This window comes from Falco cherrug, chromosome 6, assembly GCF_023634085.1.
Source record: "Falco cherrug isolate bFalChe1 chromosome 6, bFalChe1.pri, whole genome shotgun sequence".
In the NCBI taxonomy this organism is placed as follows: domain Eukaryota; kingdom Metazoa; phylum Chordata; class Aves; order Falconiformes; family Falconidae; genus Falco; species Falco cherrug.
Genome location: NC_073702.1, coordinates 90,651,989 through 90,674,949, shown reverse-complemented (window position 1 = coordinate 90,674,949; position 22,961 = coordinate 90,651,989). Strand labels below are relative to the sequence as shown.

The 22,961-nt window shown below is 51.7% G+C and overlaps 1 protein-coding gene across 1 annotated transcript; it reads right to left on the bottom strand.

The window, feature by feature from the left end:
* Positions 1-3,687: 3,687 nt before the first annotated feature.
* Positions 3,688-8,125, bottom strand: MAL (mal, T cell differentiation protein). The gene is made up of 4 exons (XM_005436750.3): positions 7,971-8,125; positions 4,417-4,584; positions 4,074-4,211; positions 3,688-3,826 (listed from the first exon to the last, which is right to left on the bottom strand). Exons 1-4 carry the CDS (start codon positions 8,055-8,057, stop codon positions 3,752-3,754), a joined length of 468 nt encoding a protein of 155 aa, XP_005436807.1. The 5' UTR covers positions 8,058-8,125; the 3' UTR covers positions 3,688-3,751.
* Positions 8,126-22,961: the final 14,836 nt, after the last annotated feature.

The window sequence follows — 22,961 nt, the reverse complement described above, 5'->3', positions numbered from 1 at the left end:
GCTGAGATAAAGACACTTCAGCAGGTAAAGCAAAAGCTGCGTGTGCAAGCAAAGCAAACCAAGGAATTCATTCACTACTTCCCGTGGGCAGGCAGGTGCTCAGCCACCCCCAGGACAGCAGGGCTCCAGCGCGCGTAACGGGGACTTGGGCAGACAAACACCATCGCTCTGAACTTCCTCCCCTTCCTTCTTCCCCCAGCTCCATACAGAGCATGATGCCATATGGTATGGAACACCCCTCGGGTCAGTGGGGTCAGCTGTCCTGTCTGTGTCCCCTCCCAGCTCCTTGTGCCCCCCAGCCTGCTCCCTGGTGGAGCGGGGTGAGGGGCAGAAAAGCCCTTGGCTCTGTGTAAGGGATGCTCAGCAGTAAGGAAAACATCCCTGTTATCAACACTCTTTTCAGCACAAATCCAAAACATCGCCCCATACCAGCTGCTGTGAAGAAATTAACTCCATCCTAGCCAAAACCAGCACACTCACTCAAGTTAATTGCTGCGGAGTACTTTAAGCATTCAGTTGAACGGTGACCCTGCAATGGCAGAGTTCCAGATCCCCGGGGCAGCGAGGAGGGCGCGCAGCAAGCTCGCTACCCTGGGCTTCAGGAGAGCAGACTTGGGCCTCTCCGGGCACCTGCTTGGTGGAGTAGCGTGGGGTAGAGCCCTGGAGGGACGAGGGGCCCGAGAGAGCTGGTTAATGCTGAAGGACCAGCTCGTCCAGGCTCAGGACCAGTGCGTCCCAGCAAGGAGGGAGTCGGGCAAAAACGCCAGGAGGCTGCATGGATGAGCAAGGAGCTCCTGGACAAACTCCAACACAAAAAGGAAGCCTGCAGAGGGTGGAAGCAAGGACAAGCAGCCTGGGAGGAATAGAGAAATGTCCGAGCAGCCAGGCGTCAGGTTAGGAAAGCTAAAGCCCTGACAGAATTAAACCTGGCCAGGGACGACAGGGGCAACAAGAAAAGTTTGTGTGGGTATGCAGTGATGGAAGGAAGAGCAGGGAAGACGTGGGGCCTCTCCAGAAGGAAACGGGAGGCCTGGTTACCTGGGATATGGAGACGGCTGAGGTACCTGGCAATGTTTTTGTCTCGGTCTTCACCGGTGAGCGCTCCAGCTGCGCCGGCCAAGTCGCAGAAGGCAAAGGCAGGAACTGGGAGAACGAAGAACCAGCTGCTGTAGGTGAGGATCAGGTTTGAGAGCATCCGAGGAACCTGAAGGTGCATGAGTGTGGGACCTGATGAGATGCACCCGCGGGTCTTGAGGGAACTGGCGGCTGAAGTGGCCGAGCCACTCTCCATCATATTTGAGAAGTCGTGGCAGTCCGGTGAAGTTCCTACTGACTGGAAAAGGGGAAACACAACCTTCATTTTTAAAAAGGGGAAATAGGAAGACCCGGGGAACTACAGGCTGGTCAGTCTCACCTTGTTGCCCGGTGACATCATGGGGCAGATCCTCCTGGGAGCTATGCTAAGGCACATGGAAAATGAGGTGACTGGTGATGGCCAGCATGGCTTCAGTAAGGGCAAATCGTGCCTGATGAGTTTGATGGCCTTCATGGGGTTACAGCACTGGTGGATAAGGGAAGAGCAACTGATGTCATCTACCTGGGCTTGCACGAAGCATCTGACACTGCCCTGCGTGACATCCTTGTCTCTAAACTGGAGAGACATGGGTTTGATGGATGGACCACTTGGTAGATGAGGAATTGGCTGGATGGTCACACTCAAAGAGTTGCTCGATGTCCAAGTGGAGACCGGTGAGGGGTGATGTTCCTCAAGGGTCAGCACTGGCACCGGTGCTGGTTTAGCATCTTTGTCGGGGACGTGGGCAGTGGGACCAAGTGCCCCCTCAGTGACTTTGCCGACACCGCTGAGCTGTGTGGTGTGGCTGACACGCTGGAGGGAAGGGATGCCGTCCCGAGGGACTGCGACAGGCTTGAGAGGTGGGACCGTGCAAACCTCATCAAGTCCACCAAGGCCAAGTGCCAGGTCCTGCACGTGGGTCGGGGCAATCGCAAGCACAAACACAGGCTGGGCAGAGAACGGACTGGGAGCAGCCCTGAGCAGGAGGAACTTGGGGGTGTCGGTGGACGAGAAGCTCAACAGGACCCAGCAATGTGCACTGGCAGCCCAGAAAGCCAAGCGAGCCCTGGGCTGCATCCCCAGCAGCGTGGCCGGCGGGGCGAGGGAGGGGGCTCTGCCCCTCTGCCCCGCTCTGCTGAGACCCCCTGCAGCGCTGCGTCTGCTCGGGCGGCCCCAGCACGAGAAGGAGCTGGAGCTGTTGGAGCGAGTCCCGAGGAGGCCACGCGGATGATCAGAGGCTGGAGCCCCTCTGCTGTGGGGCCAGGCTGAGAGCTGGGGCTGTTCAGCCCGGAGCAGAGCAGGCTCCGGGGAGACCTCAGAGCAGCTCCCAGCGCCCGCAGGGGCTGACAGAAAGCTGGGGAGGGGCTTTGTGCAAGGGAGGTAGTGACAGGGCAAGGGGTACTGGCGTTAAACTGAAAGGGGGGAGATTCAGGTTAGATATTGGCAAGAAATTCTTCCCCGTGAGGGCGGCGAGGCGCTGGGCCAGGCTGCCCATGGCAGCTGAGGGTGCCCCATCCCTGGCAGTGGCCAAGGCCAGGCTGGACGGGGCTGGGAGCAGCCTGGGCTGGGGGAGGTGACCCTGCTCGTGGCAGGGGGCTGGAACTGGGGGGTCTTTGGGGTCCCTTCCGACCCAAACCATTCTGTGATTCCATGAACACCATCACTGAGATTAACCTGAGTTGGTTAACCCTGGAATTGGCTGCAGAGCCCACAGGCGCCCCTTGCCAGAAAAGCCCTCTCGTTCATGCCCAGGTCTGTGCCCCCTCCTTAGGGCACTGCCCTGTTGCAGTGCAGTGCTCCTGCGGCTACACAGGGCTGCATTCCTGTGTGCAGCAAAGGGAAAATAGCAGAAATTACTCTTGTGTATTTGCAAAACCACAGCAAACCCATCTTTATTAGCGACGTGGTGCTGGTGTATGTGAGAGCAGCCATGTGCCGTGCCAAAGACAAGTTGATTGCCTCTGCTTGTTCAAGATGTTATCCTAACCATGCATACAATTCTCCTACAGACTACCGCATACCTTCTGAGTTGTATTTTGTAGGCAGATTAAAGACAGTGTTAATTCCTGGCATTATGGTTATGCCTCATAATTCGGCAATAACCTTCAGGGGTTGCAATAACTCAAATTGCCCCTGAGACAAGTTAAATATTGTCCCCGTTTCTCATCACAAGTCAGAGACAGCATTTCCACAAACTGCATGAAAATGTTATTTTGGCACAGCAAGTTTATGGAGGGAGGGAATCAGGCTTACATGGATGGGCAGCAATTAAAATGACCCAATTTCATACTCATGCTCCTTAGTGCTGGTTGTTCAGGCTTCCCCTGATACCAATAACAACCCCAGAGGCATAAAAGTGTGGTTCAGAGAGATTTTAGCACTTTGAACCCAACTACATTATTCTTTTTAAAGCTGGATGTTTTTTCTATTTGAGCCCCGATTACCAGGATCAAACTGTACCCAACCCAGAAGAGAGTGAAGGGAAGCAGACTGCGCCAGGACATGGCTTTCTCTGGCAGGCTCTTTGTCTTCATTGCCATGGTCTCACATAAAAAGCTGCTTGTTTATAGTATATACATTAAAAAAAACACACCCAAACCCAGCCTGGAAACTGCAGTCGTTGAACAGCTTTCATGTTCATGGGGTGACCACAAGCCACACTTGCCGGGGAGGCTCTTAGGATGCTTTCCATCGCAGGAGCGAGGACACCTTGTGGATCACGTACACCAGGGTAGCTAAGAATGCAAATACCTACAATGGAAAAAACACATCAGCCAGTTAACTTTTTATTACGTGGTATGAGTTCCTGTGTGAAGCAAACACCTCATGATGCATTAGATTTCTATTGACTCTTGCATGTTTGGAGACATTCATGCATAGTAGGACCGGGACTAGTTTCTCCCCCCTCCCTGAATGGCTGGTGCAGGCAAATATTTGCCCTTAAGGCCACTCCACAGTTGCCTCCTCACCTTCCTTCCCCTGCTTGCCAGGCACTCACCGCAGCAGCGATGTTCTCACGGTACATGATCGCTTCCGGAGGGAAGACAGCCAGCAAGCGGATGCTGTAGGTGAAGTAGGCTTCCAACACGGCAGCACTGAGGTAGAACAGAGCTGCTGTCTCGTGGCAGATGACATCCTAACAAACAAGGATCACACAGTCATTTCCAAGGAGAGAGCACACTGAAGGGGGGGTGGGGGGGGGGGTGGGGGGGGGTGGGGGGAAGAACCCCCCCAAGCAATCCCCAGCCTGCGATTTGGGGTGCAGTAGCAGCAAAGGAGACAACTGTCTATTAGTGACACCAGGGAGGGCAGTGGCCCAGAGGTTTGTCACATCTACTTACCAAGGTGACCCAGAAGCTCTTGCCCCCATGCACCCCGAAGATGTAGAGGCACAGCAGGCTGACAGTCATGACAAAGCAGAACACAGAGACAAACATCACCCAGCCTTGCAGGATGGCGTCTGGGACCCTTGAGGATGCCACCAGGATCCAGACAAGGCCCCCAAAGATCTGCAAGTGAAAGTGAGAGAGAGGGTGAGCATGGGATAAATTGGCTCATCCAGAGCAAAGCCAAAAGCCATGCACGCCTCTCGCACGAGCACTGCACATGGCAAAAGCTCAGGGATGCCGCCGAGTTCTTCCCAGCTGCCGCTGGAAACTGAGTAGCTGGGAGCATCTGCTCTAACCTTGACCCAAAAAAGCCTCCATGTAGCCGTGCCTCCTGGTGCCACTGACGTTTGCACCCCCCCACACCCCAGCACTGTGCTCGGGGGCTGGGGCAGGCGTTTCCAAGGTGGTTTCGGTGAGCAGGGAAGCTTATCTCAGAAGGGCGTTTGCTTCACACCCAGTGTGGCAGCTCCCTGAAGAGTGGTGCCAAGCCCAGCTCACCTGCACCGCCAGCACAGACAGGGGACCTCAGGGAGGCGACAGACATGGCCTTATTGAAGGCCATGTGCAAATGTTACCCTGAAAGGAGAGAGAACAGGCTGAAGAGAGGTAATATGGCCAGTTTTGCTCTCTGAGGTAGGGGAAATAAGGTTTGAGGCTCCCAGCTCCTCCTGGGAAGCAGGGCTTGCGTTGCTGCTCCAGCTATTTGGGTCATATGTCACTGGCTACACCAGAGCTCTGCCAGGTACCAGCTGCTGCTCCAGTAGCAGGTGGGACCCCATTCTCAGTCAGCCTTCAGAGCTTGCTGTGGGTTCTCTGGTGGGATACACAAGGACATCTGTATCTAGACTCCATCCTTTCTCTGCCAGCAGATTCCTGCACAAGCGGATGAGAGCATGATGTCCAATGCTGTGGAATGTCCAAGTTGCAAGTGGGGTCTTTGCACTGAAATGCGCTCAGCAGCTTCCCCCGCTTCAAATCAGCCCAGTTGTTTCTTGAACCTGTGCAGTTTAGTCTGTGCAGCATCCTGTGATGAGGAGCTCCTCAGCTGAACCCACACTGTGTGGAGGCCAGTGCTGCTGTGGGGACCTGTCCCTCATCACTGGCTGGTCTTGGCTTTGTAGGCAAATCTCCAGAGGTAAGACAGCTTCACTGACTCTAAGATTGCTCTGATTGCCAGTGTATCCCAGGCCAGCCTTTGCCAGCATTGTACAATCCATGGCATTTCCATTTCCTTGGAGGCATTTTGCAAGTGGAAAAAAAAAAACCATTCTGATTTATGATATTCAGAAGATGTCACATTGTTTGTGTCACCCCATACGTGGTTCCATTACACAAATTGATACATTAAATCAATGATGGGGTTGAGACCTTGCACATATCTCAGTGAACGTAGGTCTTCCGAAGTGCTGCTGGTTTGGTGCCTCTTGTAACAACCAAAGCCTGAACACCTGAACTTGAACGCTAATCCAGCCCCTGTAATAACTCGTGTGGTGACACCACGAGTGCACCACAGCTAGAGATCCTGGAGAAAACCTTACAGCTGCTCCATGAAAATCCAGCACAGTCAGGGTGAGATATGAGGTTGGTGGAGGAAGTATCACTTCTCAATTCCTACCCCTTGCCATCTCTCCTTTCCGCAGGATGTGATTTCTCACTCAGGCAAGTACGTTTGACATTGTTTGGTCACTGACTTTGGTGTTACAGTGCTGCTGTTCAGCAGACTCACAAAAATGAGGCAAGGGTCAGGAGGCTCGGTGACAAGCCCCAGCAGAAAAATTTATCTTTTAAATAGCCTTTTGCAAAGGAAACATATCTCTTTTTCAGCTCGTTTCAGCTTTTCTGCATAGGCCTGGCTATCCATATATGCAGAAAGCTCTTCAAATAAAACAGATTACAGGAACTAAACCCAGCCTCACAGAATAAAAATGGTGGTTCTTAATCAGCACATCCAGATGCAGCAATCATCTGAGCTGCAGGCAGGATTTTCTGGCATTATTGCAACTGCCTTAGCATTTGAAGTGCTGATTTTTTTTATTAGTTTTTTTTTACTTACCACATTAACACACTGCAGGCAACCTCAGATTCCACTAAGGACTGAGAAATTCTTTATACTTCTGAATGCTGTGATTCAAGGCAGCTGCCTCCTTTGTACATAGCAGAGACAATACTGCTGCACAACCTAGAGCCATACACCTCTGGAGCTGGAGAAATCCTGTTACACAGCATTCCTCTTTCCCCAGTGGTTCCTGAGCTTTTAAGTCTGCACATTTCCAGATTTTACCCAAACATAAGGACAGGGTGCTTATTTTTGTCTCATTAAGCAAGCTGCCTTGCCAAATCCCCTGGAGATAGGAATTACAAAAGAAAAAAAGAAAAAAGGCACCATGAGCACGCTGAGGCCAACACAACCCAGTGGCAGGGGTGGCTGGCAAGACCACCCAGCCAGAGTCTCCCCAGGGACTTTTCACCCTCCACGTAGCTGCAGGAAACCTGGAGCTTGCGCCCGGGGCCTGGGCAGTGACCAAGTCCCCAGAACATATTTGGAGATGCTGAAGCAGAGCCTTTCTCTACACATTGGTAATGCCTGCTTTAACCCAGCTCCTCTTTGCTGGGCTACTGTCCCTAGGAGAATGAAGTAAATGCTATAAATCCCAGGAGTGTGGACTGAGTTGGGTGACAGGAGAGGATTTGGTCCCAGATGGCAAAGCTGAAATTTTTAGCATGAAATAATTTGAATGCCATCCTACAACACTCAGCCAAACCCCTCAATGCTGGATGAAAGTGCTCAGGCTTTGGGAAAAGCCTCTTAAACTGCTGTGAGAAGAGCACGCTTCATGGGTGGGGGCAGAGGACACAGGAAAAAGATTCAAGTTGAAACTTTCCACCTTTCCGTCAGTGCTCACAGCAACGGCTTTTAATCCCCTGTGCCGAGTCCAATGAGACGGTCATTTTTCACCCACTCAGTGAAATGACAGTAAGGGAAGAATTTACAAGATCTTTGCTCGCCCTTTGCTCACCTGCTGTAGCCCACACAGCCAGGTCCAGCACGCTGTGCCTCCAGCTGAGGAACGCTGCAGCTGCAGCAGCCCAGGCTCTTTGCTGCTGCAAATAACTACCTCGGCTAGCCTCCACCCCCAGCTTTAAACAAGTAGTTTATCCTCTCCCTGCATCAGCTTCTACAACCACCTTCCAATTCATGAATTGGCTCAATTTGGCAGCCTAGTTTAAACCTACCAGCAACCCCCTTGAATCTGTTCGGCAGAAAATTACAAAGGGTTTTCAGAGGCTGCAGATGAATCCCCTGCAGACTAAAGGAGAACTTCAGAGCCCCAGCTCCAGGCTTGAGGTTTTCCTTGAGGGGGAGTGAGGCACCAGGGGCTGCTCCCAGACCCTCGTAGCTCCTGGACTGCATGCTTTGTGTCAGGTCTCATCTCTCAGACACGTGCAGCGTGCTGGATGCCCCACAAGCAGCACCTGCCCTCCCCCAGGGAAAAGCCAGCACTCACAATTTCAGGAATGAAGAGCACATCTGGGAAAGTCGTCAGAACAGCCAGACCGCTGGGCAAAGAGGTGGTGGAAGTTGCCCCAGACATTGCAAGCCTCTCCCACGGTGACTAGCAGCCACTCTGGCTCTAGCTGCTGGAGTTAGCTGCCGAATGCAGCCTCCTTCCTTCCCTCCCTCTCTCTCTTCCTCCTTCCCTCCCCTTCTTCCTGCTCTTCCTCCTTCCTGTGGAGGTGAAGGCAGCTGCGAGTGGCACAGGTGCGGCCAAACCCTGTACCAAGGGTTACCTGGTGGCCGACGGGAGCCGCGGGAGGTTCTCAGCAGATGTGGGCAGCCCGGAGCCGTTCTGAGCCGTGCAGGGCCAGTGCCGGTGCGGTGGCAAGCGGCACTGGCTTACACACGGGGGTAATGGCGAAGGCCTGTACCCATCCAGCTGGGCGGCCTCTCATCCCCTTTATTTGCACAGTAAGTCAGTGTCCCCCACATGAGCTGGCCACAGCAGCAGGCACAAGGGCAGCTGGCATCCAGGATGTGCCAGCTACTGGAAAACAGTGGGGATGAGAAATCTCTCATAGACGGAGATGCCCCCCAAGACAAGGGCAGGCAAACTGCAGGGCAAACTGCTTCCAGTGTCTCAGGAGACTGGCTATGCCAAGGTAACAAAAATGGCCTAAAATAATGAGACTTCCCAAGCCACTTGGTTTCCTTTTATGTTTTTGCTTTTTGTTTTAGTCTGGAGTCCATGGGAGTCAGTCATTCCCCTCTCTGTAATGCAGAGCATTTACTTCTTTTTAACACACTGACTTGGATACCCAACAAAACCACACGGCGTCAAACACCAGGAAAAGAAAAGGAGCAATGCGGGAATGCATATTGCTATGGAATAGTGACCCATTGAAGAAGTGCCCATTTCAGCCAGGCCTTATATGTGATGCTTGGCCTTCTGCAGCTGCTGCCATGCACAAGGCTCTGGTGCAATGCGGCGCAGGAGGCAGGACTGCCTCGCTCCCGGCCCCTCGTGGCTCTGATAGCTGCCACCGTCAGCTCTGGCCCTGAGCCCCCAGCCAGCCTCCTCATGGCTGCAGCAGGGGGCACGTTCCATCGTCATAGCTTTGCTCTCCAATCCTGCAGCAGCTTATGTCCCAGCCCCAGGGCAGGATGGGGGCCCTGGGCAGCACTGAGTGTGGTGATGAGGCTACGTGAGCCAGCTACATTGGAATAATGGTGGCGTCTGCGCCACTGGTGTGTGTCCTTCTGGCTCGGAGCACTACGGGTACATTTTGCAGCAGGCTGGCAGGCAGGAACAGGGAGGGCTCTGCAGCAGGGAAAGGAATAAACACTTGCCCCGAACCCAAGGGACACAGAGACTGGGGGCATCAAGTGCAAGACAGGAAGATAATGTGAAAACTTTCCCTTACAGAGGAGCCAGTGGGGCAGGTGGCTGGACGAGGCTGCAAAATTGGGGAAATTGGACAAATACTTTTAATAAGCAGACTAAGGGAGAAATATGTATTATTTCATACAATATGCACAAGAATGTGAGCAGAAAGGGAAGGGACCACATGCCTGAGCCCAGCTGGTTTGAAATATCAAACTCAAGTCTTCACTATGGCTTGCTATAGGCATTGAAAGGACAACGAGCAACTGGGAATTCCCTGGGCAGCCTTGGCAGGACACACTGGACTGGCCCCAGGGGTGCTCCAGGAGGCCAAAGCAGGTGGGTGACTGTGAAATACCATAATGCAGGAGCTTTCCAGAGCTGTTTCTGTAGGATCTGAAGATCCAGTGCTGCGAGCAGCTGAAGCAAACCCCGCACGCCAGCCGGAGCTTTGGGCAGTGTTTCCCCCCAGTCGCTGCTCAAGGGCCACAACCAGCCACTGAACAGTGAAACACTGAACTTTTGTACCAGGCTGATAATGGGCAGAGGTCAAAGTATTCAATGAAGATAATTTACACACATAGGGTGTTTTAGAGGTTAACAGACGGCTTTGGGATATGCATTTTTTCCCTCAAACACTGTAACTGGTTATTAGTATGTGTTAAATAAAGCACCCCCAGGACCAAGGCTGTGTTGGGCCAGCAAGGGAAGGTACAATATCCACATGCTCAGCTGCAGACGTTCATCAAGTTTATTCCCACTGTACTCCTCCATGATTTGCTCCAGGGAGCCAACATGAACGCTGTTGACAGTGACATGGAAGAGCTCCTCTCAGGCTGGGAAGAGCCAAGGAGGAACCAAACATGCTGTCGCCCGGGGCCAAGCCGCTGCTGCTGCGCTGAGCTGTGCGCAGCCTTCACCCGCCCTGTGGCCCCAAGCACTCCCGCTCCCGCTCCTGCTCTGCCGCGCCGGGGCCATGCCGTGCCGTGCCGTGCCGTGCCGTGCCGCGCCGGGCAGCACCGGGCGGATGGGCCCAGCCTGGCGCGGGGTGGCCGCGGGCCCGGGACAGGCAGGAGGCCCTGGGCTGCGCTGGGGCGCGCGGCCCTGTCGCCTAGCAACGGGCGCCAGGGCGCTCGCCATTGGCTGCGCCCAGAGGGGTCGAGGCCGCTGGCCAATGGGGAGGCGCTGTGGCGTAGGAGAGGGAGGCTGGGGGACACCAGCGCAGACCAAACCGGCCCAAACCGGTCCTAAGGGCGCGGGTCGGCCCGGCCTCAGGCCGCCCCTGAGGGCCCGGCCCGATTCGGCCCCTGACGGCCCGGCCCGGCCCGGCCCGCCTCACCGCTGAGGCTCCCCTGAGGCGCCCCTGTGGGCCCTGTCTGGCCCAGCCCCTGAGGGCCCGGTTCTAATCCAGTGTGCGACCGGAGTCTCCCTGCAGGCAGCTGGAGCTGGTGAGCTGCCCTGCTTCCGCTGTGGCAGAGCCACCTCGGTGCGGGGAAAGGTACCCTCAGGGGGGAAGCTGCTCTCGTAGGGCCTGACCAGGCTTGGCCTGTCGGCTTCTGTCCCAGGGGAGCCGGCCTGGCAGCTGTGCCCTGTTGGCTTCAGGTGTGGTTTGGGGCAGGGCTGAGGCAAGGGGCCATCGGGGCTGGGCAAGGCTTGCCTGCCTTGGCCTGTCAAGCACTGTCCCTGGGGTGTGCTCTGCCTTGGGTGCTGCTGTCTCTCCGCTTTCCCCACCCCTGCCAGAGCTGCAGGCAGGCACTGCCTGGGGGGCGCTGTGCCAGGCTGCTGTCACCTCTGGCTGGGGCTGTCGATGCCTTCCTTCTCCCAGGGCTCCCTCCTCTGCCTCTTATAGCACCTTCTGATGAGCTTGAAACGAAGATGAGACCAGAGCAGACTAGTCACCAAGCTGGCTTTTCTGCAATACACAGCAGGGATCTGTTCTTGACTTTCAAACTTGATGGTAAGAAACTAAAGTTGCAAAGAAAGAGTGTTCTGAGGGTGACCGGAAAGGAAGTAAAACCTGGTAGAAACAAATGCCTTGCTTAGCTGGCACCTAGTCCAGATTTCATAAGCTAGCGTAGCGGTAGCTTGTGTTCACACTCACACTTGGTGATGGTGCAGGGTGCTTTGACCTGACTGAAAGCCAGTGTAACCTGTTCTCCCTTCTAGTATTTTCTACATGCGTGACCTCCAAGTACCGGTACCTGACACTGGCTGGCTGGCTGACAGGTCTGTCTGCACCCAGCCACACAAAGTGGGGCTATCTAGCAGCAGCACCTCAGATAATTCTAGAATAGCCTTTGCTTTGAAATGCATTACTTCTTGCTAGAATGTGGGAAACAGCCAAGGCCAAAATACCTTCCACTTGATGCATTTCATAAGAATTCATCTCTGTTCTTCGGTCAGCCTATTCTGTCTGAGGCTTATTGCATTCCTGAAGGGCAACCTCTTTGGTTCCTCTCTGCCTTCCCAAGGTGAATTCACTTGGTAGGGTGGAGGGATTCCCCTTTCTGCTTGGTACATACAGTGTCATATCTGGTGCTTGTAATAGCATCTTTCATTCAGGAAAAGCAAATGAACATTTGTTCTCTGTGGGGAGGCCATTAGCAAGGTTTATAGTTATTGTGGACCCTTGCAGAGCTGAGTCATCCTGAGATAGCTGCCCTGAGTAAACATGCTTTCCCTTTGTTGTGTGTGGTTCTGTGCTTGAAGTGTAGTCCTGTCTGTAGTTATATTTAAATGGGAATGTTTTTATGAATGGTATTTCTATAAAAGTACTGCTGTTCTGTAAGTCTGTAAATACTGATGTCTGTAAATATGGGTGTCTGTATGTAGATTTCTATAAAATATATACAAACATTTTTCTGTTTAGCCTGGAAGGGGGATGTCTCTGTATCAGATACTGCCCAACAGTCTAACCAATTCATTGAGTTCGTGGGTGCCCTCCACAACAGAGTGAAAGCAAGTTTAGATGAATGTGATTCCTTCTTCCACCTGGGGGAGAGAAAGGCAGAGGAAGGAGCTTTCCCCAGGAGGAACTCTCCTGGGTCTTCTCATGTCTGCCAGCTCTGTGCTTTCTAGGACTGTTTTTACTTGCCCATGTCAGGCTTCAGATGGGAAGATGTAGCCTTTAAATTCTGCCTTATTTTCTGTTACCTGTCTGAAATGGCTTTAGTGTGCCTTAGGTTTGCCATGCTTCAGCTCTGTCGAAGTGATGGAAGGGTTGCTGCCTCTAGCAGATCCCCTGATGTCCTAGAAGCAATGCTGTGCTCCACAAATGTGGCCTTTTATCATGAGCAATGGCTAGTGATTAATTGGGAGAACGCTGGAGTGAAATGAGGAATCTCCAAGGATTCATAGAATGGGGTAGGTCAGGTGGGTCCTTCTGATGTTATCTAGTCTGATTCCTGCTCAGAATTGGCCCAGTCAGATGATGTTAGTCCAGGCTGTGTCCAGTCATGTTTGGAGTATCTCCAAGGATGGAGATTCAGCATCATCCCTGAGCAGCTTGTTCCAATGTTTGGGCACCCTCATGGTGAGCAACTTGCTTTGTCTTGAGTCAGAGTCTGCAACTTGTCTGTTGCCCCTTGTTGGTCCAGTGTGCCCCTCAAGAAGGATCTGGCTTTTTTTCCTCCAGTGAAGGAGAGAAGTGAGAGTATGAAGTGAGGTAAACACCCCTCAAAAACACCCACCCACCCTGCTGCCCACAACCCCCCACTCCATGTAGCATCTTCTCTAGCTTTTCCACTGTCCTTTGCCAGTAGCTTCGTTTCCTGTTGAGCAGTGGCTTGCATTTCCCTTAGCCTTCCTTTGGCTTCCAGTCGCCCTCCAGAAGCCCTTTCTGTTGTCCTTCACCTTTTTTAGTTTGGCTTCAGCTAAGCTGTGGCTTTCCAAAAGCCATCCCTGCATACTTGCACAATGTCTCTCAGGGGTGTTAGAGGATGTTGCTCCATGTGTGCTGTCCCCTGGCCACCTCCTCACTGCCCCCTGTCCCCTGCCTGCAGAGTCTGAGAAGTCTGTTCTGGTTTGTGTGGTTGCATTCCTTCCTCACCAGGTTAGCCAGCCTGCTAGCAGGGACTTTCTTACCCACTCAGTCAAGGAGGCCCAGGGACACCTGGACTGGCAGTCTGTGTTCCTCGTGTTCCTCAAGAAAGGGTCCTGTGGTCATAGGAGCCAAAGCCCTGACTGTGCCACCAGCCCGATGGAGGCAGCAGGATGCGTTTGCTCCTATTTGAGACTGCCTGAGGAGAGTCCTGCCATGGCCACCAGCTTTTCCCCCTGAATGGTGCCTGATGTCACGGGGGTGAGGGCCTGATGAGCCTCACCAGCCTCCCTGGAGCATCATGGAGCTGCAAGCCACTTGAGGCTTCAGGTCAGGTTGGCAGAAGAGTGCCTCTACCTAGCTGCAAAGGGGAGCTCTGATAAGTGCCAGCCTCCTGGAAGCCTTGCCTTGTCTCACCCTTCTGCCTGTGCTCCACAAAGAGGGTGTCACCTGTGTACGGGCAAGAGCACCCCCACTCCCCCTGCCTCTCTGGACCTGTTGTGCAAATGAGCAGTGTATGTTCTAAGGGCAGAGACATCTCTCTGCTCTACAGACAGCCTATATTCTGCATACAGGCAGAAGAGCTCCATACTTACTACCTGTGTGTACCAGGTCTTTGTTCAGCAAGGAGAAAAGCCTTGCTGTGTGCTTCTATAGACAGAGTGTGCCTGATGTACAGACACACCGCCCCTTTCACCCCTCAGTCTTCACAGATTTCACGGGGGGTGGTGGGGGGGGGGGGGCGGAGAAGCCCTGCCCGGCCCATCTTTGCTTTATAACCAGAATATGTTCTGTGTCCCAATGGGGAAGTGGTTTGTGGTGCTGTCCATGTGTATTCTCCATACAGGTATTTTATAGTCTGCATGGTGACAGAAAGGTATTGCCTCACCTCACCCTTCTGCTCTTTTCTAGTCTCTATACAGCTGGTGTACACTGTATAAGCAGACCAAAAAGCCCTGCTTTGGTGGTATCTAGCCTATGACTAGATGGAAGAAACTTGCTTTGCCTGCATAGGGTCTGTGTACATGAAATATAGTCAATATCTGGAGAGAAAAGTCTTGCCATCTATTTTCTGATAGGCAGAGTATCACCTGATATGTGCTACATACTGAGAAAGCAAGCCTGGCTTAGCCCGTCTGTGTGTCATCTTGAGGAAGACAGTGTGTAGTCTGTATAGCAACAGAAAAGCCTCCCCTTCTCATTGGCATGTCGTGTATTCAGATGGTAAATATTAGATGTACAGGTAGGTGAGGTGCTGCTTTTCTATGTGTATGTTTTACGTTTGGCCCATATATTCTCTGTGCAGACAGAAAAGCCACTCGTCACCTTGGCTGAGTATATTCTGGATGTGCATAGGCTGTAGTCTAAAGAAAAGACTGAAAAGCCTTCCCCCCTCCTATTGAATATATTCTATAGAGATAAGCTAAATCCTCTCTTAACCTTGTGCATATTGGTAGCTAGGTTCTCTTGTGTGTATAGCCAGAAAAGCATGACTGTATGGGCCTTCTATAGCGCTCTGTGGAAAGAGGCTATTTTCTGTAAGCAGGGAAGACCTGCCTCATCTCTTTGTATCTACTCTACAAAGAGATAGTACACATTCTATATAATGGCAGTATGTGAGCTCTATACAGACAGAAAAACCACGCCTTGTCTCTCTCTCTCTCTCTGTATGTCTGCATGTAAAGTATGTGTATCCATGTGCATGTGTTCCAAGTCAGGACAACATGCACTCCTCCTTTGCCCTTCCTCCTTTGGCCTTCAAAATGCCTGTGTTCTATGTAGAGATGACATCTATTCAACATAAAGACGTTGACATTCATATTCAGCATAAAGACATGAAGCATAGCTTCCCCTCACCTGTTTGTTGTGTGTAGTACGTACGCAACAAATTCTATGTCTATTCTGTATGTCCTGTGTGTGTGTTCCATGCAGAGTGCATCTACGAAAAGAAAAGTACGGTTGTGCTTTCTGTGTCCGTATACTTTTTCGTGCATAGACAATGTATCTTCTGAATAGAGAGAGGAACACAGCTTCAGTGAGATGCAATCGGCTGAGGCTTCACTTCCTAGGGATAGAGTGTATAGTGTCTGTGGATGTTCTGCATAGACCACACATGGGGGAGTGTGTATCTATGTTTGTGAAAGACACACATTTATATGTATCTCTATATGTCTGTCCTTTATACATATATAGATATCTAGGTGGTGTCCTAGCTGTGTGTATTTTATATCCGTACAGAAATTGCCTCACTCAGGCAATGTAGGACTTGTTCTGTAGAGAATATACATAGCCTACAGGTAATGTAAATGAAATGAAGAAAGCTTCAGCTAGGCAAGGTGAGGCTTTTTTGTTCCTATGTAAAATACATACTCCCTCGTTTATGCCCCATTTGCAGATGCAAAAGCTTCAGCCAGACTCTTCCGAGTGTAGGCAGTTAAACATGCAGTTGAGCTCTAATCAACATAGCAATGGAAAGCAGGGATGTAGTCAGAATGCTTTTTGTCTGTCCACTGAGTGTCTGCTGTCTGAATGAATCTTCTAGCTTCAGCCTGGGAAGCTCAGCTGAGCCTTCTGTGCTGCCACAGATGTGGACTTGGTGCTGCTTGTGTATCTCTTGGGTAGTGGGCAAACAGCGAAGGGGGGGGGTGAGAGTGACCACAGGAGCAGAGAAGTGGCTCCCATGTGAAACAGGAGCCCTCCAGGTGGCCATTTGAAGGAGCTGAGGGGAATATTTTGGGAGCTACCTTGTATCTTGGCCAAAAGGGACCTTCTGTGAGTTGCACGTTTCTTTGAAGGCAGAGAAGTGGGTCGTGCCCCTGCGCAGGTGCTGCCTGTGAAGGATAAAAGCTCTCTAGGAAGCACTGAGAGCAGTTGGCCAAAGAATTGACTAATCCCTGTGCAATAAATAGCAGGGATCTGGTAAGAGGTGCAGCATTTGTGTCCCAATCAGGTGTAGTCCAGCTGTGTGCAGGCAGCATTTCCATTGTGTGAACGTATAGTGTGGTTCTTGGGTACAGAAAAGCAAGGAAGAAATGAGGAATTTTCCAGGAATCCCTAGGAGACAACAAATCGGGATGCATTAAAGGTCTTTCACAGAACATGCTAGGAATGACGTCTCTAGGAGATTGACATAAATTTTGTTGACTAGGAATTTCTGAAGAATAAAAATAGCTATTCCACTGCTGTTTTCTAGGATTGCCCACAATCTTGGATTGCCCATGGTTTGAAGCATCTGAGGAGTGCATCATCTTATGGTCCTGAAAGAGCGCTTCACCGCCTAGTTGTTTTGGAGTGCTTCATCATTTGGCTTTTTTGGAGACTTTCATTGCAAGGCTTTTTTTTTGAGTGCTAAAATGTCCAGTTCTTATTGGAGTACATCACCACACCACCCTGGAGGAGTGCATCACATTTGGTAATTTGGGAGCTGTTTGCTGTTTGGTTTTTTGGGAGCTTTCCACCCTAGGGCTTTTTTGGAGACTTCTGTCACCTAGCTTGCTTGAAGCTCTCTACCACACAATTTATGGGAGCGCTTTAGCCTAGGGATTTTTGAGAGTTCTCTGTCTTGGAGCTTTTTCCAAGTGTTTCACTGAATGGACACTTTGAGCACATAACCCTGGGGCTTTTTGAGAGACCTTCACCATTTTGTTTCTTTGGACACCTTTTAAGTTTGTTTATTTCCTGGAATTCTACAACGCCTGGTATTTTTGGAGTGCTTCATCACATGGCCGTAGAGGAGTGCATCAACATTCGGGTTTTTGTGAGCCATTCACAAGGAGCTCTCCACCTTGGTGCTTTTTGAGAGATGTCTACCCCATGGCTTTTTGAGAGGGCTCCACCACAGGGATTTTTGGGAGTGCCTCACCCTGGGGCTTTTTTGGAAGACTCTTACCCCAGTGCATTTTGGGAGCCATCCACCCTGGGGCTTTTTGGAACCATTTCACCATTTGGATATTTTTAGCACTTCATCCTCGTGCTTTTTTGGATGCTTTCAACGCTGGGGCTTTTTGGGAGCTCTCCACCATTTTGGTTTTTTGAGAGCCCTTTAAGGTTTGTTTTTCTTTTGGAATTCTACAACTCCTTGAATTTTTTGAATGCTTCACTATGGACACAGAGGATTGATTCATGGTGTGGCCCTAGAGAAGTCCTTCACGGAGCAGCCCCCAGAGGACTGTTCCTCCTTGCTGCTCTGGAGCAGTGAATCACGGTATGGCCCTCAAGGATTGCATCAGTGTTTTGTATTTTGGGAGCTGTTTGCCAGTTGTGATTTTGTAGATCTCCAGCCTGGTGCTTCTTGGGAGCTCTCCACCCTGGGGCTTTTTGGAGCACTTTACCACTTTGTTTGGAGACCTTTTAATTATTTTTTTTCTGTAATTCTACAATGCCTGGCATTTTTGGAGTTCTTAACTGTGTGGCCCCAGAGGAGTGCTGCACCATGCAGTCGTGCAGGAGTGCATCACTGCACAGCCCTGGAGGATTGCATCAGTGTTTGGAATTTTGGGAGCCTCTTGGTGTTGAGGTTTTTTTCCAGCTGTCCAGCCTGATGCTTATTTGGAGCTCTCCACTGTTGGGCGTAATTTGAACTGCTCCACAGCTGGGCTTTTTGGGAGCATGCCACCCTGGGGCTTTTTAGGAGGTATCCACCCTGGGGCTTTTTTGAAGCCTTTCACCTTTTGGAAATTTTGAGTGCTTCACTCTGGTACTTTTTTGGATAGTTTCCACCCCGGGGCTTTCTGGAACACTTCAGCATTTCAGGTTTGGGGAGCCCTTTAAGATATTTTTTGTTTCTTTTCTGGAACTCTGCAATGCCTAGAGTTTTTAAGAGTGCATCGTGGCACAGCCCCAGAGGAGTGCTTGCTGTACGGCCACAGAGGAGTGCATCATCACGAGGCTCTAGAGGAGTGCTTCACATCACTGCCCTGGAGGAGAGCATCACTGCACAGCCCTCAAGGACTGCATCAGCGTTTTGTATTTTGGGAGCCATTCACTCTTTGTAATTTTGTACATCTCCAGCCAGGGGCCTTTTGGGAGCTGTCCACCCTGGGTTTTTTTGCAGCACTTCACCATTTAGTATTTTGGGAGATCTTTAAGGTTTGTTTGCTTTTGAGAATTCTACAATGCCTGGAATTTTTGATTTGCAGCACAGCCCTGGAGGAGTGCTTTTCTGAGCTGCCCTGGAGGAGTGCTTTGCTGTGTGGACCAAGAGGAGTGTATTGCCGTGAGGCCTGGAGCAGTGCTTCACCTCACCACCCTGGCAAACTTCATCACTGTGCAGACCTTGAAGACTGCATCAGTGTTTAAGTTTTTTGGGAACCATTCACCATTTGTAATTTTGTAGATCTCTGACCCAGGGCTTATTGGGAGCTCTCCACCCTGGGACTATTTGGTAGCCCTCCACCCCACACCTTTTTGGTAGTTCTCCACACTGGGGCTTTTGAGGAGGGGTCCACCCTGGAGCCTTTTCAAACCATTTCACCGTTCAGATTTTTTGAGCACTTCATCCCGGTACTTCTTTGGATGCTGTCTACCCTGGGTTTTTTTGGAGCACTATACGATTTTAATTTTTGAGGACCCCATTAATATTTGTTTGTTTTCTGGGATTCTACACTGCCTGCAATTTTGGAGTGCCTCGAGGTGTGGCTGCAGGGGATTGCTTCACCTTGTCGCCCTACAGGAGTGCTTCAGCTCACCGCCTGGGAGGAGTGCCTCACCCTGTGGCCCTTGAAGATTGCATAAGCTTTGGGTTTTTTTGGAAAACGTTCACCATCTCTAATTGTGTAGATCTCCACACAAGAGCTTTCTGGCAGCTCTCCAACCAGGGGATGTTTGCAGCCCTTCACCATTGTGTTCCTTTGGAGAACTTTTCAGTTTGTGTTTTCTTCTGGAATCCTATGATGCCTGGCATTTTTGGAGTGCTTCACTGGACAGCCCCAGAGGACTGCTTCACCATGAAGCTGTGAAGGAGTGCATCACCACACAGCCCTTGAGGATTGCATCAGCATTATGTACTCTGGGAGCCATTCACCATTTTGATTATCCGTAGCTCTCTACGCTGGGGCTTTTTGGGGAGCTCCCCACCGTTTTGATTTTTAGGAGACCTTTAAGGTTTGTTAGTTTTCTGGAATTATACCACGCCTGGCATATTTGGTGTCCTTCACCGACTGTAACCCGTGACAGGATTGATTTGTCGCACAGCCCCAGAGGAGTCTTCACTGTGTGATCACACAGGAGGCCATCACCATGAGGCCCTGGAGGAGTGCTTCAGCTCGCCCCTCTGAAGGAGAGCATCCCCGCACAGCCCTCGAAGACTGCATCCGCATTTGGATTTTGGGGAATCATTCACCATTTCTAATGGTGGAGATGTGCAGCCAGGGGCTGTTTGGGAGCTCTCCACCATTATGGCTTTTGGGGAGACTTTTATGGTTGGTTTGTTGTACAATGCCTGGAATTGTTGGAGTGCCTGACGGCGCGGACTGGAGGAGTCCTTTGCAGCACAGCCCCAGAGGAGTGAATCGCTGTGTGACCCTGGAGAAGTGCTTTTCCTTGCCACCCTGGAGGAATGCATCACCGGGTACCCCCAGAGGAATGCATCGGCATTTGGTTTGCGGGGAGTAATTTGCCATCTGTAAGTACGTGAATTCCCAGACCAGGGGCTTTTTTGGAGCTCTCCACTCTGGGGCTTCCTGGGATGCACCCACCCTGGGAGTTTTTTTGAAATGTTTCCCCCTTTGGATATCTTGAGCCCTTCATCCTGGTGCTGTTTTGGGTGCTCTCCACCGTGGAGAGCTTTTTGGAGCGCTTCACCATTGTGGTTCTTGGGACCCCTTTAAGATTTGTTTGTTTTCTGGAATTGCGCAACACGAGAGGTTTTGGAGAGCTTTGCGGTGGGGCTGCGGGGAATCGCTTCACGGTCTGGCACCAGCATGGTGCTTTGCTGTGCAGTCCTTGAGAGGCGCATCAGCATTTGGCTTTTTGGAAGCAGTTTGGGATCTTTAATTTTGTACGTTTCCAGCCAGCGGGGGATTGGGAGGGCTCCACCCTGGGGCATTTTAGAGGGCGCCTGCCGTGGGCCTTTGGGGAGCTCTCCAGCCCGGGCTTTGTCAAACCGTTTCAACATTTGGATATTTGGGGCATTTCATTCTGGTGCTTTTTTGGATGCTCTCCACCCTGGAGAGCTTTTTGGAGCGCTTCACCATTTTTCGTTTTTGGGAGCCTTTTAAGTTTTGGTTGCTTTCTGGAATCCTACAATGCCTGGAACTTTTGGAGTTCTTTCAGGCTGCGTGGCGTTGCTTTGCAGATGGCCCCAGAGGAGCACGTCACAATGCAGCCCTGTTGGAGTGCTCCATTGTGACACCCTGGAGTTCTTCACCTCGCTGCCCTAGAGGAGTGCATCGCTGCGTGCCCCTTGGGGGTTGCATCAGCATTTGGATTTCTGGGAGCTGTTCCCCATTTGCAATGTGGTAGATCTCCAGCCCCCGTTTGGAAGCTCTCTGCCATTTTGGTTTTTGGGAGTCTTTTATGGTTGGGGTTTTTTTGGGAATTCTACAGCACCTGCAATTGTTGGCAGTTCCTCATGGCACAGCAGCGGGAGATCCTTTTGTGGTGCAGCCCCAGAGGAGCGTGTCACTGTGACCCTGGAGAAGCGTTTCACCTTGCCACCCTGGAAGAGCGTGTCAGCATTTGGTTTTGGGGGAGCAATTGGATGTTTCGAGTTGTGTAAATTTCCAGCCAGGGGGTTTTGGGAGCCCTGGTGCCTCTGGGAGCACTTTACCCTTTTAGGTTTTGGGAGCCCTGTAAGCTTTGTTTGTTTTCCAGAATTCTACAGTGCCTGGATTTTTGGAGTGCTTCGCGGTGTGGCCGTGGGGCATTGCTTCACGGCATGGCCCCAGGGGAGTGCTTCACTGTGCAGCCCTGCAGGTGTTCATCGCTGTGAGGCCCTGGAGGAGCGCTTCAGCTCGCCACCTGCCCTGGAGGAGTGCCTCACTGTGCGGCACTCAAAGATTGCATCCGCGTTTGGCTTTTTGGGTCTCGCTCACCATCTGTAATTTTGTGGATGTCCAGCCCAGGGGCTTTTGGGGAGCTATCCACCCTGCGGTTTTTTGGAGCACTTCACCAGTTGGTTTCTTTGGAGACCTTTTGAAGTTTGGCTTTTCCCTGGAATGCTGAAACAACCTGCCGTCCTTGGAGTGCTTCACTGTGTGGCCCCAGAGGAGTGCCTCACCGCCCAGCCCTTGAGGATTGCAAGCCGTGCTGGGGGCCGTGCTGCGAAGCGCTCCCCTGCGCCTGTGCCACAAAGGACTCACACAATGCCAGGCGTGAAGAGAATTCCAGAAAGGAACCAAACCTGAAAGGCCTTCCAGAAACCAAAACGGTGGAGAGCTCCCCAAAAGCCCCCTGGTAGGGACCTATGCAGAGACGAAAAGAGCGAACGACTCCCAGAGCAGGCCGTCACCATGAGGCCCTGGAGGAGTGCTTCAGCTCGCCGCTCTGAAGGAGAGCATCCCCGCACAGCCCTCGAAGACTGCATCCGCATTTGGATTTTGGGGAATCATTCACCATTTCTAATGGTGGAGATGTGCAGCCAGGGGCTGTCTGGGAGCTCTCCACCATTGTGGCTTTTGGGGAGACTTTTCTGCTTGGTTTGTTGTACAATGCCTGGAATTGTTGGAGTGCCTGACGGCGCGGACTGGAGGAGTCCTTTGCAGCACAGCCCCAGAGGAGTGAATCGCTGTGTGACCCTGGAGAAGTGCTTTTCCTTGCCACCCTGGAGGAATGCATCACGAGGTGCCCCCAGAGGAATGCATCGGCATTTGGTTTGCGGGGAGTAATTTGCCATCTGTAAGTACGTGAATTCCCAGACCAGGGGCTTTTTTGGAGCTCTCCACTCTGGGGCTTCCTGGGATGCATCCACCCTGGGAGTTTTTTTGAAATGTTTCCCCCTTTGGATATCTTGAGCCCTTCATCCTGGTGCTGTTTTGGGTGCTCTCCACCCTGGAGAGCTTTTTGGAGCGCTTCACCGTTGTGGTTCTTGGGACCCCTTTAAGATTTGTTTGTTTTCTGGAATTGCGCAACACGAGAGGTTTTGGAGAGCTTTGCGGTGGGGCTGCGGGGAATCGCTTCACGGTCTGGCACCAGCATGGTGCTTTGCTGTGTAGTCCTTGAGAGGCGCATCAGCATTTGGCTTTTTGGAAGCAGTTTGGGATCTTTAATTTTGTACGTTTCCAGCCAGCGGGGGATTGGGAGGGCTCCACCCTGGGGCATTTTAGAGGGTGCCTGCCGTGGGCCTTTGGGGAGCTCTCCAGCCCGGGCTTTGTCAAACCGTTTCAACATTTGGATATTTGGGGCATTTCATTCTGGTGCTTTTTTGGATGCTCTCCACCCTGGAGAGCTTTTTGGAGCGCTTCACCATTTTTCGTTTTTGGGAGCCTTTTAAGTTTTGGTTGCTTTCTGGAATCCTACACTGCCTGGAACTTTTGGAGTTCTTTCAGGCTGCGTGGCGTTGCTTTGCAGATGGCCCCAGAGGAGCACGTCACAATGCAGCCCTGTTGGAGTGCTCCATTGTGACACCCTGGAGTTCTTCA